Source organism: Rhinolophus sinicus, chromosome 3, assembly GCF_057876585.1.
Source record: "Rhinolophus sinicus isolate RSI-liver-muscle chromosome 3, RSI-T2T, whole genome shotgun sequence".
In the NCBI taxonomy this organism is placed as follows: domain Eukaryota; kingdom Metazoa; phylum Chordata; class Mammalia; order Chiroptera; family Rhinolophidae; genus Rhinolophus; species Rhinolophus sinicus.
Genome location: NC_142503.1, coordinates 131318365 through 131333325, shown reverse-complemented (window position 1 = coordinate 131333325; position 14961 = coordinate 131318365). Strand labels below are relative to the sequence as shown.

At 35.7% G+C, this 14961-nt stretch overlaps 1 protein-coding gene across 1 annotated transcript; it reads right to left on the bottom strand.

Moving 5' to 3' along the window:
• Window positions 1–3262: 3262 nt before the first annotated feature.
• On the bottom strand, window positions 3263–14958 carry EMC7 (ER membrane protein complex subunit 7). Its single transcript, XM_019752884.3, has 5 exons — window positions 14657–14958; window positions 10614–10733; window positions 6966–7104; window positions 5547–5627; window positions 3263–3727 (listed from the first exon to the last, which is right to left on the bottom strand). The coding sequence occupies exons 1-5, from the start codon at window positions 14887–14889 to the stop codon at window positions 3575–3577; spliced, it is 726 nt and encodes a 241-aa protein (XP_019608443.3). The 5' UTR covers window positions 14890–14958; the 3' UTR covers window positions 3263–3574.
• Between the last annotated feature and the right edge of the window lie 3 nt (window positions 14959–14961).

Genomic DNA, 14961 nt, shown 5'->3' with positions numbered 1-14961 from the left:
AGGATGTAGATACGAATTTTTAATAATTACTAATTTATGAAATTTTAGTGGAATTAAATGCCGTCAAAAGTTTTCTATTGGAAATGCTCTGCACAACTAGTTTTTATGGCTCAACCCATTCTTGTTTACTACTTGACCTTAATTTATTCTTCCCTCTTCTCAGCTTTGCTTGTCTGGCTGACTCAGTCCTAACCAGACTGTAGCCACTGTGAAAGGCTTTGGTTCCCCTATGCTCCCATAATACAGTTAGTGTTACTGTGTGAAAAAAGATATGCTAATATTTGGTGGGATTTGGGGAGGATTTTTTCTAAAATAGCTCTTTTGACTCTTTTGCTGTATTGATTGTAAATTTTACTTTTCAAAATGTGTCAGAAATCCACAAAAAACAAAAAGTTGACATTTTGACTATTCTATGCATTTAATAACAATTTGAGCTACTTTGTATATAAGAGACATTATTTTTACGTGTAAAAATTTGGATATATTCATTCGGATATATCCGACCATCGACCATCGTGACAAAAGGGTTAATAATTTATCATCTTTTTTTCAAGAATATTAAAATATTTATAGTTTATAGGCAACACTTGCATTTTGCAAAACCTATCTTCAAGTTCTCCTGAATAATACACTTTTACCAATTGGATATTCTCATATAATTTACAAATTAAAAAATAATGATGATAATAATCACACTTGAAGTGCTAAAAGAAGAGCACAGTACAACTACTAGGTCCTGTCTAAACATACTCCTTGAACTGAACTAGAGGACTCAGCCACTAGCTTCCACTGTGTTCCCCGAGATTAGTGCTTAGCAGAATTTTTGTTGGCTTTAAATACAAAATGGTACATACACGATTGTAAACATGTAAAATATGTCTATGTGACCTGGAAGGCAATAAACAAAAATTAAAATACTTGTTTTAATTTTTTAAAGATATTTAATAAAAAGTTTTACTATTTTCTCTTGAGCACTAAAAAGCCCCCAAAATTCCTGAAAGTCTGAGTGACCTCTTAAATAAAAAGCTCTCCTTTATCATTATTGATATTCATTGTTTGGATCTGGAAACCCTTCCAAATACTAAAAAGTATGCTGAATAGTTGCTTCTTCCCTCCTGTAAGAGGAAACACAAGGGAAAAATAAGATACTTTATTACTTGGGCAGGGTAGGTAAAATCCTGAATCTTTTCAAAATGTTAACCAGATCCAGGGTGAGTCCTGAGGTTTCGACTCCTAAAAACTTGCTTAAAACTTCAGTGCTATATACACCTGAAACTAATATAAAAAAAATTTAATTAAAAAAAAAGCTTGGGTGCTATGGATCCATTCAGGACTTCCTGGCAAGAATGGATAACAAAGATTTATTTTGGACAGTCACTACTCAGGTTTAACTCCGTAGATGTAAAAAAATTTTAAACACAAAACTCGCCTTTTAAACGAGATACTATATGTAGACTGAATCTAAGAAAGGCCCTGAAGAAAAGGCAAAATAATATTGTCTCCAAATGGGGAATAGCAGAAAGAACCCAAGGAAGTAAAAAAAGAACAAGTTGGCACTGAACATATGGTTCTTATGGGTAGGAAATAATGGGACTTGGGTAAAAATGATAATGGAATTTTAGATCTGAAAAGGAATTTACAGGTCTTATCTAAATCTTTCAATTTACAGATGAGGAAACTTGAGGACCATTTATTTACTCATTGAACCAACACTTATCGTGTGCCTACATGCTCAATGCTGGAAACACAATAAACAAGACATGGTCCAAAAAGGGAAAGTGACTTGCCCAAAGTCACAAAGCAAGTTAGCTGCTAAATGGGCTCTTTGCACTGAACCGAATATTCTCCAATAATATATAATCATTCCTGCACCAGTAAGCACACTAAGCATTTGAAGAAGGTTCTATGCAAAGATTTTTATACACAATTGATGTAATAACATTCCTCAATATAAAGGATATATATATATATATATATATATATATATATATATATATATATTCAGATGGTGTTAGAATCGATGTAAAATAGCCACAGTTTCTTAATCAACACATGAAATGGTAATTTCCTTGAAAGTGCTGTCTAATTTCTTGGTCCTTAGGTAGTCCATGTGCAAATTTTGACAATCTTGATTTTGAAATTTTTCAAGATGACTTCTGGTCATACAACTATGACTCTTAACTATATCATGACACCTTTAAATTACAACTTTCACTCAACTAGTGTTGTAATATTTTAGTCATTTTTCAATAAATGACTATTTTAAAAGATCTAGTTCTAACATTAACCAGTTTACCAACCTTAACCCATCAATGTAACCAGTTTGGTATCTTCGGTGTTATAATACAAACACAGATATAGTTAATAAAATGTCCTGCATTGGAATTTATTTCTTTAAAAGAAAACTTACGTACCTCTACTACAAGAGAGAAAATAAGAGTTTGGAACCAATCCTTTTTTCGTTTTCTTTTGCTGATTTAATAACTTGAAGAAAGCGACGGGAGTTCTTAAACAGGAAAGGATAGATGCCCTCTATCTACTAGAAGCAGTACTATAGCCTCAGAGTTCCTCTTTAATTAAAACCACCGACAAGACGTGAAATTTTTGCAACTTACTGAAATGAAGTTTTTGAGATACTCCTGATTAGAAAACAGTCATTTCTATTCAACACCTCTGAGAATCAATGATGGGAGAAGTGAGGGGATTTAAAAGCTACCTGAGCTGTACTTCCAATATGCCGACATGGAGCGCTAAGGTTGACTTTCCATCCTCAGACTCTAGAGGGCCCTCCTGCTGCGGCACGTCCTTCCCCTGGCCATCCACTCATCATTACTTGTGCCTCCTCCAAACAGGAAGCTCCACTGAGGACAGGCACTGGACATTATCTCTGTATCCTGTCCTGAATCACAGCACACAGCTGACACTCAATAATGAATGCCACAGACGGTAACCAGAATTTAAAAATTGATAATACTTATTCACATATCCATACTCTGAAACTAACTATAATAATAAAAATTGAAACTACATCAGGTACATGTGGTCCTAGATCAAAAATCAGAGTATGTTAAATGGCAGAGCAGGGCTGAGAATTTTGAAAGGTCTAGCTAACACAAAAACCATGGTGCATGCTGCTCTGAAAACATCAACCACTTCTTTAAGCAGAAAGGGTCAATTTCAAGCCTTAGATAATGAAAGATAGAAGAAAACTGTCTGGAATAAAAGAAACATTAAATGGAAAAAAATGACAAGATAATTTCACTTCTGGATTAAGACATTTTAATATACATAATGTATAGTACTTCATATAATTTATTAATGTCATTTTCTATAGGACACTGTAATTAATTCAGTGACATCAATATTGACCTCATACAGACAAAGGATGAAAGCTGGGTTTTCTTGTGTACCAAGTACAGAACATGTACTAAAGTTACCACACACAACGGTTGTAAGAGATCAACTTTAAGGATGACTCAAGTTTACAGTAGTTGCTTCACACGGTTTTCCCTCAAGACTTGGATGCCACCCAGTGTTGCCGTGTCTGTGCAAATGCCAGCTCCAGACCACCCAACTACCTCCTTTTGCCAGCCCCACTTTTGCCTGTTTTACTGCTGCCGCTGCTAGACTTGCCGGATGATTTTGAAGAGAAGAGTCTTGTCATGAACTCAGAAACATCAGGCAATTCATGGTTGGAATTCAGCATATTCATTGACTGCTCCATCTCCTGCAGGAAGACAAAGCACAATGATATGAAAGGCACAGGGATCCTTTGAGTCATTGAACAACTAACATTTCCACTAAGGAAGGAGAGGACTAAAACAAATAAAAGGCACTGGTTCGAGCAACAATCCAATGTCCTACCCAACAGCACTTCAGAAACCACGTTTCCTATCTCCTTTATACCACTAAGCATTTTAATCCTTAGTAAATGTCCAATAAATGCTTGCCTAGGGTTTGATTCAGATTGTTTTTATAAAGGGCATTTTCTCTGATAATGCATATATGGGATCATATTCTTGCCATCTTATTTTGTTTTCTGATTAAAATGCTTTCTGATTGTTTTAATGAGTGTTTTTTAAAACTCATGGTTTTTCTAGATGCATATAATCAGAATATCAAGGTATCAGACAAGTTTGGAAGATAGCTGCAGTATTTCCAAAACTTGATTCCCAAGGCCCTTAGTCTATGCTGTATGATGTGAGTGACCTCATTTACAGCATCGAAAGCGAGCAACACAAGTCAGTGGAAGGACAGGACTTGTGGAAGGATTTGGCGCAGTCTGTTTTGAAGTTTTCTCATCACCCTTATTGACCAACAATCTATAAAGTACTGTTCCACTTTCAACAACATTAATGTAATTAATGTGAATGGCCTGCAGCCAACTGACTGCCTTAGCTGGGGGGAGGGGGGGAGCATAGACTCATAATACCAGCATGGGCCAGGGAGCTGTGTCCTACACAACTAGACTGAGAAACAACGGCTTGAACCGGAGTTGGGGTGGGGGCAGAAGAAGGGGGAGAAAAATACTTTGAAACATCATGAAGCTTTCTTTTTCCATGAAGCTTTTTTTGCCATTCCAGCTTGCAATAAAATGCCTTACCTTTTATAGAACTTATGAGCAATCGTCTCCTACCTCAGCAAACATTTTTATTTATTTTATGCATGTTCTTTTCCCATTGAACACACACACACACACACACACACACTCACACACACACACACACTCCTCTGGTGGCAAGAAGAGTTTTTAATAAATCCTCTATGTCCTACATTTAACTGGGTTATGAGTTTGTTAATGACAGGGATGACATAACAATTCATTTGTGTATTCCCCAGTACCCAGAACCTAGAAATTGATTACTACATGTTTTTACAGCAATGAATAAGATGTCAACACATACAATATATTAAATAAAATGGAAACACTCAGAAGATATTTGTTGATGGCTTTTGGGTGGGAGAATGGACAATGGTTTCTAAAAACTGATAATCTTATATAAAAGCCAGTATTTAAAAAAGACAAAACGGCACTAAATTTGAAGCATGCTACTTGACAACTCCTCTCCCCCTTCCCAAACCAGTAGTTTTGTGGTGTGGAGTCTGAAAGCCTCTATTCTATTTTTCTCCCGTGGTCTATTCAAATGTCTTTTGTGTGTCTGAACACATAAACTAAATGTGTACTCTGAAGAGTTTGATAAAGTAAGGATAGATTATAAGAAGCTATCATTTTCTAAAATATTTGGGTTAGGTGTACCAGGATTACTATGCATTACTATTTAACAAGTGAGGCACAAAGAGACTAGTACTAAGTAGAATGCTTTAGCTATGCGAAGAGACCCTGGTCTTTATCAAGCAGAATCAACTGAATGTACCTGGTCCAATGGAAACAATTAATTAAGCATAACACTGTGCTAACACAACCTCTAGATGAATTTGGCTTGGGAATTAGGATAAAGCTGCAAAGACCCAAGACATCCAGCCACACTGGATAGACCAGGCATCAGAATATGGTTCAAAAATCCACAGGTGGGCATTCATCTTACCCGCCTCATGTCAGGATCACTTGTGTTGACCACTTTCGGCAGAAGCACAAATATCAACAACGGAAGAACCATCATCATAACCTGTGGGGGGAAAAAAATTCAGAAAATGTTTTTTCCCACTTAACAGTAGAACAAAACCTGCACTTAGCAACCAGTGATAAATTTAAAGATTTAAATGTTGTATACAGAATAAAACTAGCAGCAATCACCTCAAATCTACTGAACTAGCCCTGTTGATAGCAAGGTGCTCCTCGATGTCTATCTGTTGCAGAATCTGAGAGCCTTATCTATACATGTCTGGATTTTATAGACACCTCACTCCATATTTGCGCCACCTATCATTTTTGCCGTTTACAGTCTTATTTAACACAAATAGTTTGCAAACATAACTATCCTCTTTCTTCAGTCTGCAGTCTGGCACTGGGATTGGTGATCCTGATGGCCATCTGGGCTTCTCTTTCCAGATGACTGTAGTTCTTGGAGGAAACACTGTATTTCTCCTCTCATTAATGTACATCCTCTAAACCTGCAACATAGTACTAAGCAACTACTTTAGCAGATCAATTTCAAAAAAAAAAAAAAAAAAAAACCGACCTGGAAGCTTATAGTACTAGATATGCTTCCATGTAATTTCAGAAATGAGAACATGGAAGATATTCCTCGGTAAATTTTGGAGTCTCATGGCTGATTTCTCCCATCCACTCTACCCTCCTGCTTTTTTATCCCAGATAGGAGATTCTAGGTACTAATTTATTCCTCTCTAGAGCATGTATAACCCCAAACATTCCTTTCTGTGATCTAAATAGCTATCGGCAAGGAATATGATCAAAACTTAGACAATTCTAACATAATTCAACTTTCAAAAATAGAAAAAAAAAGTCAATTTGTTTCTAAAGAATGTATTCTATTATTGTTATTCTAAATTAGTGGTTAGCATCACATCAGTTTCATAATACCAAATACTTAAATTACCACAGAACAACAGAACAACTTCTCTGCTCACAACACAGTTCAAAAAAAAAAAAAAAGAAAAAGCCTGACTTATGCCACGAATAGGGCCTGGCTAATAAGTGATGGCACACTCATCAGTGCAGGTTGTATGAAAGAGGAAACAGCTCCATGTATGATTTATGACATATTCTTACTCTATTTGAATTTTAAAACATTTCATCATAAATAAGTATTTATCCAATTTCTGTTGCACATTTCAACGTCAAATCTACCATGCAATTCTCACTATATTCTTTTCATTATATAGTCACCAAGCCAGTATTTTCCTGAAATCCACAAATTATTCACAATTTTCCTTCATCGAACAATCTGACTTCAGCTTTCTATCTCGCAGGGGTTAGAAGTGTTCAACTGCCTGGAAGCAAATTAGAGATTAGTGAAGATATTTTACTATAGCCTGATACATACCATTGGGTTCATCAGAAAGTCTGTCCAGCCCCATGATTCCCTTTTAATAAAGTAAGAAGGTGGACCTGAAGATTTCATTTGGAGAGGATAGGGCAGTCTGACCACTTCTGACGTTTTGATGTAATTCACATATCTTGCTCTGATAAAGCAACATTAAAAAAGCATCAGTAATCCTACTAAAAACATTACTAGTTAAAAGAACTGTTCACAATATATTAGCAATGCCTTATAATTACCTTTAGCTTTTCCCAAATATCTTGGTATCTAAACTTTTTATCTTGAAAATCTGATAAAAGTAGCATTATCTGTATCACTAAAATATTTAGCAAAATGTAAAGAACACAAGACTTGGAATCAAGAGACCTAGTTTCGAGCTGTAGCTGTTACAACCTGGGCTTGTGGGGTTAGACCTAAGTTCTCAACTTCTTTGGTTATATCAAAAGTTCTTTTAGACTCCTTCCAGCTTTAAAGTCTTTGATTCTATTTAATAATGAATTTATTTTATTATAAATGTACTAAAAATGCCAGATTTGATTTTTTTGATTATCTGAGATATGTACTATAGGGTGCACCCAATTTTCAAGGCTATATTGCAGGAAAAATTTATGATTTAAGGTAGTCCCACAACAGTGCTGTAGGTAACACTGTTTTCACAGAAATGCAACTAATTTTAATCAAAACTCTCACCTATGTTCACACATATACCAGCTTACTTTCTGAAAACCGCCTTCTCTATTTTCTCTATCACTTCCGTCTGGAAATTCTACTTGACATGTGTTAGACCTTTTCATTCTTACTTCACATCTTGTTAAATTCTCACTTTCACAGTACCCATTCCTTTACAATGTAATACTCTAGGTTAATTCTTTTGTGATTAATCCTTCAATTCATCAAACCTCTGTTCAGTTGCTTAACACATTCATTGAGTTTTGTATCCCAATGCCTACAGTTATTGTAGAAAGCCTATTATTTTTTCAAATATCTACGGTCTATTTTGGTAGTATTTTGTTTCTTATGGCAGAAAGTTATTTTATTACTTTAAGCATTTTAAATACACCTTCAACTACTTTATAATCTATATCCAATAATTTTAATATCTAAAAGTTCTTGGAGGTTTGATTCATCTGCTAACTCAATGTATATTGTTTTCTAGGGTATTTTGTAAGTTAAGTAAACTTTATTTATGTGTGTGCCTGGGTAGAGAGTATCTCCCTCCAGAGAGGTTACGAATTTGTCTCTGCCAAGAGCCCAGTGTTATAACCAAGGACCATCTTATTAGTTGCTAAGCTTGGAGGTTTCCAAATCACACAGGAAGTAATACATTCAACCCCGAATTTCAATGAAGGTAGGATTATGACTATCAATGTGCAGGAGACACTCCTCCCCGCCCCCCAAAATAAGGGCCAGACTGGGAGTCTGGTCTTTTGGGTGTTAGTACCAAGGGTCAAAAGGGGAACCAAGTCTAAGGTGCCAAGCAAGTCCAAGGCTTGCCTCCTACCTGCACACTAATAAAACCTAAGCCTTTTGGATAGAGAACATCAAAACCTCCAGGTGGGAAAGTGGTTTATAGCTTATCCCTTAGGGATCTGCCTCAGTTTTTATGGAGCTATACATTATAAAAGAAATGTTTGTCAAATTTTATCTAGCATTTCTAAGGTTTTACATTCTGCCAAAATGTCAGAAACAGAAGTCCCACATATATTTGAAACTAACTCACCCAATATGCTTATAAAACATTGGTCAAGAATATTAAGATCTTATATGAATCCCACTTTATTCTCTACTCTGTCCCACCCCCAATTATTAAAATGATAAGGGCCTTGTTTTTTGTTGTTGTTTTTTTAACCTATGCTTTAGGCATCCAATCCTCAGGAATGGATGTGAGAATATGAATCCCACTGCTGCAACTAATCCTTAAATGCTAAAACATGAAGTACTCTTTACCCAAGGTAAAAAAGCAAATAAAATTTATACTTAGAAAAATATTTCTGTTTTCTTAGACTACTTTATTCAAAATTGAAATAGAGTAAAAAGAATAAAAATAAATTACCGTTTTAAATAGACAAGGGTACCGTTTTAAATACCCTTTTAACAACTTTCATTCCCTCCAGTATTCAGTGTTTTCAATATTAAAAAAACTTTTTAACTTACATATAATGCATACTGTAATTTACATACCCCCACTCAAAGACTGCAATTCAAAATACATAAAAAAAATCATGATAAATCCTTTAAGATTTACATACTAGAATTTTACCTATGTATATTTTTTTAAATCTTCATGCCTCTAAAAAGACATGAGAAAGTCAGTACCTAATGAGGTTCATCTACTTTGAAACAATCCACTTATTCCATCAAAGAATATTTATAAACATATTTGCAAGGTATTACCTTCAATTCAAGCTTCACCCTTGCTCTAAATAGCCAACAGCAAGAAATATGATTAGAATTGAGACAAAGTAGAATAATCTAAGACAAGAATTGAACTTCAAAAAGAGGGGAAAAGTAATGTGTTTCTAAAGAATATATTTTTAGTGCCATCATGGTACTAGTTTCATGATAATATTAAGAATTTAAAGCATTACAGAATAACTGTCTCTGTTCCCTATATGTGCTAAAAGAGAAGAAAGAAAACCCTACCCCTCCATCAGGAGCTGGTTATAAAGATGATGGCAAATCTATCAATAGACTTATATGCAGCTGATATAAAGGATGAGACAGCTCCGTGTGTTACCCTAGAGCTAATTTGAATTATAACATATTTGCATATTATACTTTGAAAACTTCCAATGTTAAAAAAAAAAGCAAAGAAAGAAGGAAAACATCTTAGGAGTAAACACTAACTCAACTGTACCTATTATGGTACTAACTGAATACATCTCTATACCAGCTTTATTTGGAGCATCTACAAATCAACCTAAATAGGCTTGGCACATACTGAAAAGGTCGATAATAACATATAGCTCCTTTAACCCCAAAATTATTTTTGCCTTTGCAGGACCCACGCTTTATTACAACAATATGGTGTAATTTTGTGGTAGCTCAAATGAAGATACATTACCATTTAAAACGGTTTCATATTTGTTCATTATACCTCAATAAAGCTAGAAAAAAACAAATAAATAAAATTGTTTCATATACTTCCTGGTCAGATTAGACTACAAAGAACGCTATTAGCAGGTGACAATAAAAAAATAAATAAATTGGGAGTTATAATAAAAGGCTGAATCTGAACACTGTGGACACCTACACAACTAGTTCCATCTGTCAATGGGTTTGTGGCACGGCCTGAATTAGTCCAAAATTCTTTTCACCTCAACTGCAAAGCATGTGTTCATGTACTTGGAAATTCTGAAAATTTTTCCTAGTCTGCCAGCCTTTAATACTGTGCTTTTCTTTTTCTTTTTCTTATCATGATCCTCACAATGTGATCTATGGTTTTCCCAAGAAATACTAAATTTCTATTGCAATCTAAATATTCTTCGGAAAGGAAGAACTATGGAAATTTATAAATGTTTTAAATGTTTTAAGGAATACCTGTAGTTTAAATTAAAGACTTTTCAACCTTAATTATAAATTCTAAAAGGAATATATAATGAGGTATTCAGTAGGCTAAAGTTTGGCAAAAATTGAATCATTTGCTCGCACCTCATTTTTCCTTTTGAAGTAATATCCACTCGGACGGGATCAAACCTGTAAGCAGGAGATATAACTTCCACTACATATGATCCAGAAGGTATATCATGAACCACAAAACTCCCATCTGTCCTGGAAAAATAAAAAACATATTTAGTCACTTCTGATCAACAGCTTATTATTTTCTTGTTTTAAATCATTTTATGTTTCTTATGTTTAAAATAACTGTTAACTCCCAAATCAACTCCCCCAAGAATGACATTCAGAGTAATCAGCAAAAAACAAACAAAAAAACCCCGCAAAACTAGCAAGAGTTGCCGCACACTTCAATTTTCATAATTATACTGAACAGGTTCTGAAAATACCTCAGACACTGCACAATAGCAGAGAACCCTTACATAGAACGTACTCCTGTTCCTTCTGTGGGACAGAGATAACAGGTGACAGAAGCACAGTTCTTATTTTGAAGCCATGTCTTCATTCAAAGGAAACACCAATATACATTATTACTACAATATGATTGGTTCCAATTTTGCCAACTCCCTCCAACAATTTCTTAACTAAAATAGCTTTTTTTCTAGTTCAATATGCACCTCATTGTTTTTCTTTCTTTCTGTTTTTATAGTTAAAACTATCTACCTTTTCCTAACCGATTTCTTCTAAACCTTCTGGACTTAGAAAACCATCCCATCCAGAGCTGATAATTTTATGTTCAAGATCAAAATTAATTGGTTTTGATAAGGAGAAACTGCCATTCTAAGGAAAAAGTTTCTGTTTCAGGAAAACAAATGATTTTAAAACAACCAACTTTATCAGAGAATTCCCCGAATTCTAGTAATATTTTAAAACAATGCTTCTTAAATCATTGGGCTCTTTCAGTTAAAAGGAATAACTGATCCTGCCAAATCTACAGTATTTACTAAAAAGTAAGAGGCGGTGTTCCTTGCTACTTCCAAGAACACACTAAACTAAAACAGAATTGAAATGTAAACACCGAGTTAACTTATTCCTGAACTGGATGTCCTTCATTTGCCCTTCAGATCCACTCTCCACCCTTCTCCTTTCTGCACACTGGAAGAAGAAAATGAGCTTAATATATTTCCCTTCTAGTTCTCTCACTGAGATTCCACCTCTGACTGGCTGCATCAAGGGACACAGCTCCTCTCAAAGCAATCCCTTCTTCCCTTCTAGGTTCTAGTAACCTTTACTTCCCTTCCTCCGTTCGGGTTAGAGGTGATGACAGTCTTGAGGTTGTAAACTCTAGGGAACTGCACAACTCCACGGTTGTTTCCCTACACCATGACTACACTGTTTAACCCTTTCGTTAAACTATACTTGAGTTATTCTAATTTGAGTGTATCTTCTGTTTCTTGATGGGACCCTAACTGAATGAATTTCAAAACATTTTTCTGGGTCCAGAGAAAAACAAAGTTACAAATAACAGTGGAAGTAATTGCCTAAAGAAAAAAGAAATAGATCGTGCATCCTAAGATACATATTTTACTTTAGAAATACAACACAAAACTTTTATAACAAAATTTTTAAACTTGGCTTTAAATATGTACTCTACAAAATGTAGGCCTTGTATAGTATTAAAGGTTGGATCCTGATTTGAAAGAACAATTACATAAAAGCGTTTTAAGATAAGTGGGGAACATTAATTTTGTTGAATCAGTAATGGTATTGTGTTACTTATTTAAGGTTTTATCTTTTAGAGACACAAAAAGATTGTTCTTACAAGTAAAATCATATTATGTTTAGGATCATCTTTAAATATTCCAGAGAAAAAACAAACGAGGTGCAGAGGAGACATGAAACAAACCAGCAGATTGTGATGGGTACCTAAGGATTCACTAAGCTATTGTTTATTTTAGTGTGTCTGTAATTTTTCATAATAAAAACTTCAAAAAAAGTATAGTACATAATCTCATTATGTCACAAAACTGAAGACTACCTAAAATACTCAAAAACAGAGGACTGATTAAATAAATTACGGTTTATATACACAGTGATAAAAGCAATAAGTGGCATGGGAAGTCCTCAGTCAAAACTCTCATCTCCATGCACTGTAAACCTGAAGCTGAAATAGAATAATACTGAATGTCAACTGTAATTATATATATATATACACACACACATATATATATATGGTCACAGGTTGTAAGGTACAATATAGGGAATATAGTCAATGGTACTGTAACAGCTATGTATGATGTCAGAGGGGTAGTATACTTGTGGGGGGTTATCACTTTGTGAGGGGTGTAAATGTCTAATCATTATGTTGTTTTGTATAATGTAATAAAAAAATAATAAAATGAAAAAAGAACTGTCATTTCCATTAGCCAAATCCCAAGTCACATCCAATAAGCATAAATATAAGTCAAAATTGCATGCTAGTTATACATAACATGTGTAAGACAAATTACCTAATCCTTCTCCAACAAGTCTGCCACCATAAGCTCCTCATACTAATTCTTAGTATATGTGCTGCAGAAGCGAGCACATCATACTAATTCTTAATCAACCTTTCTATACACAAATAGGAGAATATAAAATGGTAACAGAAGCTGCTCACAAAATATTAAATGAAAAAAGCAGGTTACAAACTACTATAAATTGTATTTTACTATTAAAAATATAGGCCGGTTTAATAAAGAACTCTGACCAAGGCTGTAAATGCCAGTTACATTATTTTCAGTATTGTTGGTTACATTTAAATTTTCCTTATAATAAAGCACACTTGTGATTCAAAAAAAGGCTGTAAAAGATACAATAAAATGTTAGGGGTTGTTATCTCCACTTTTTTATTTATATTTTCTTCAATAAACATATTACTTATATGTTATTTTGAAATAAAAGTAATAAATGCTTTTTAAAAGAATTGTATATGGCAGAAAAGAAAATTGAGGTCAAATGTTCAATTCAGGCTAATTTCCCACAGTTAAAGGAGATCTTTATCATTAAAACATCATTAATTAGGGTAAATCCTAAAGAATGTCCTAATGCCAGATTTTAAATGACAAATAGCATTAAAATAATGGTTGTAATTATGGTAAAATAATTTTTGTCACTTTTAATCTGTTAAAAGCATCTGTCAAAGGCACTTGGGTGATCTGAATATTTGCAAATCATATTTAGAATTACATGTCCACATTTGTCTTGTTTTCAGATACCACCTACTGGTGTACAAGTCCACCACAGAAACACTTTCTTGCCTGAATATTTTCTTTCAGTTCGCAGTTGCACTTTCCAAGCAGCAATTGAAAGATTTAAAACAACTCATAATTGTGCCCAGACATCTGAAAAGCACGCTGCCGCAAAACAAGAGTGCTAATAAGTTCAACACGTCTTTTAATATAGGCTGAAATCCCATTTCTACTAATAGCTAGAAAGGTCAGGTGCATGTAAACAATGTAGAAAAATTCTAGTCTCACATAAATGTCAAGTGTGATGTTGCAAACCCCTCGATGAATTCAAGTGTAAAAAAGAACAACCCCACTTCCAGGCAAAAAAAAAAAAAAAAGCTTAGATTTGGGAATTCAGAGCGCATTAATTTTAGAAGCAGTAATTAGTCTCCCAGTCTAAGTCATCATTCGAAGCCCTTTGGGCTTTCAGAATTCCCACTTGCCTAGCATCTTTCCACACAACGTCAAGCTACCAAAAAAAGACTGAAATGAATGCAAAAAGTGGCCAGATTCTAGGGGAACCAGAGAGATGCAAGGGGAAGAATTCAGCAAGAGACAAATAAGGGGTCCACCCATCCCTAGGGTCCAGGAGTGGTCGTCCCCACACAGGGCCAAAATGGAGTTTAACATAACTGACCCCACCGCTCCGGCCTTGGGGCGAGCACCTGCTCTCCTCATTCTGAGGGACGGGAGCGGGAAGGGGAAAGCGTCCGACTGCCTCCCAACGTCTCCCCGCACAGACCGCTAGCGGCGCCCGCCCCTTCACCCTCCGACAACGACGTCGTCAGGTCTTGACACCGAGCTCTCCTAGGAGAAATTCCCCTCGGCCTTCCATCCCACCCGCTCTCTCGCTGCCCTCAAGATGCTCACTTAAGGAAGCCGACGTGCTCTTCTCCGTCTACCAGCACTCGGGCCGCCGAGATCCAGTCCTGGGGCTTCACCCCTGGGACAACCGCACGCCCTTCGATCTTGAAGCGATCTCCTATGCCCACCCCAATCCCTCCCGAGCCCTCGGCAGAAGCCCCGGGCCCCTCCGAGCTCTGGGCATCCCCTGCTAACAGCAGCAGAAGGGCGGAGAAGAAGCCCCACAGAGTAGCCGCCATGACAGCAGCTCTCAGCGGATCCGCCGGCAGCTCCGGAAGCCCGCCCCGTCTCCCAGGCACCGCCGCCGCCGC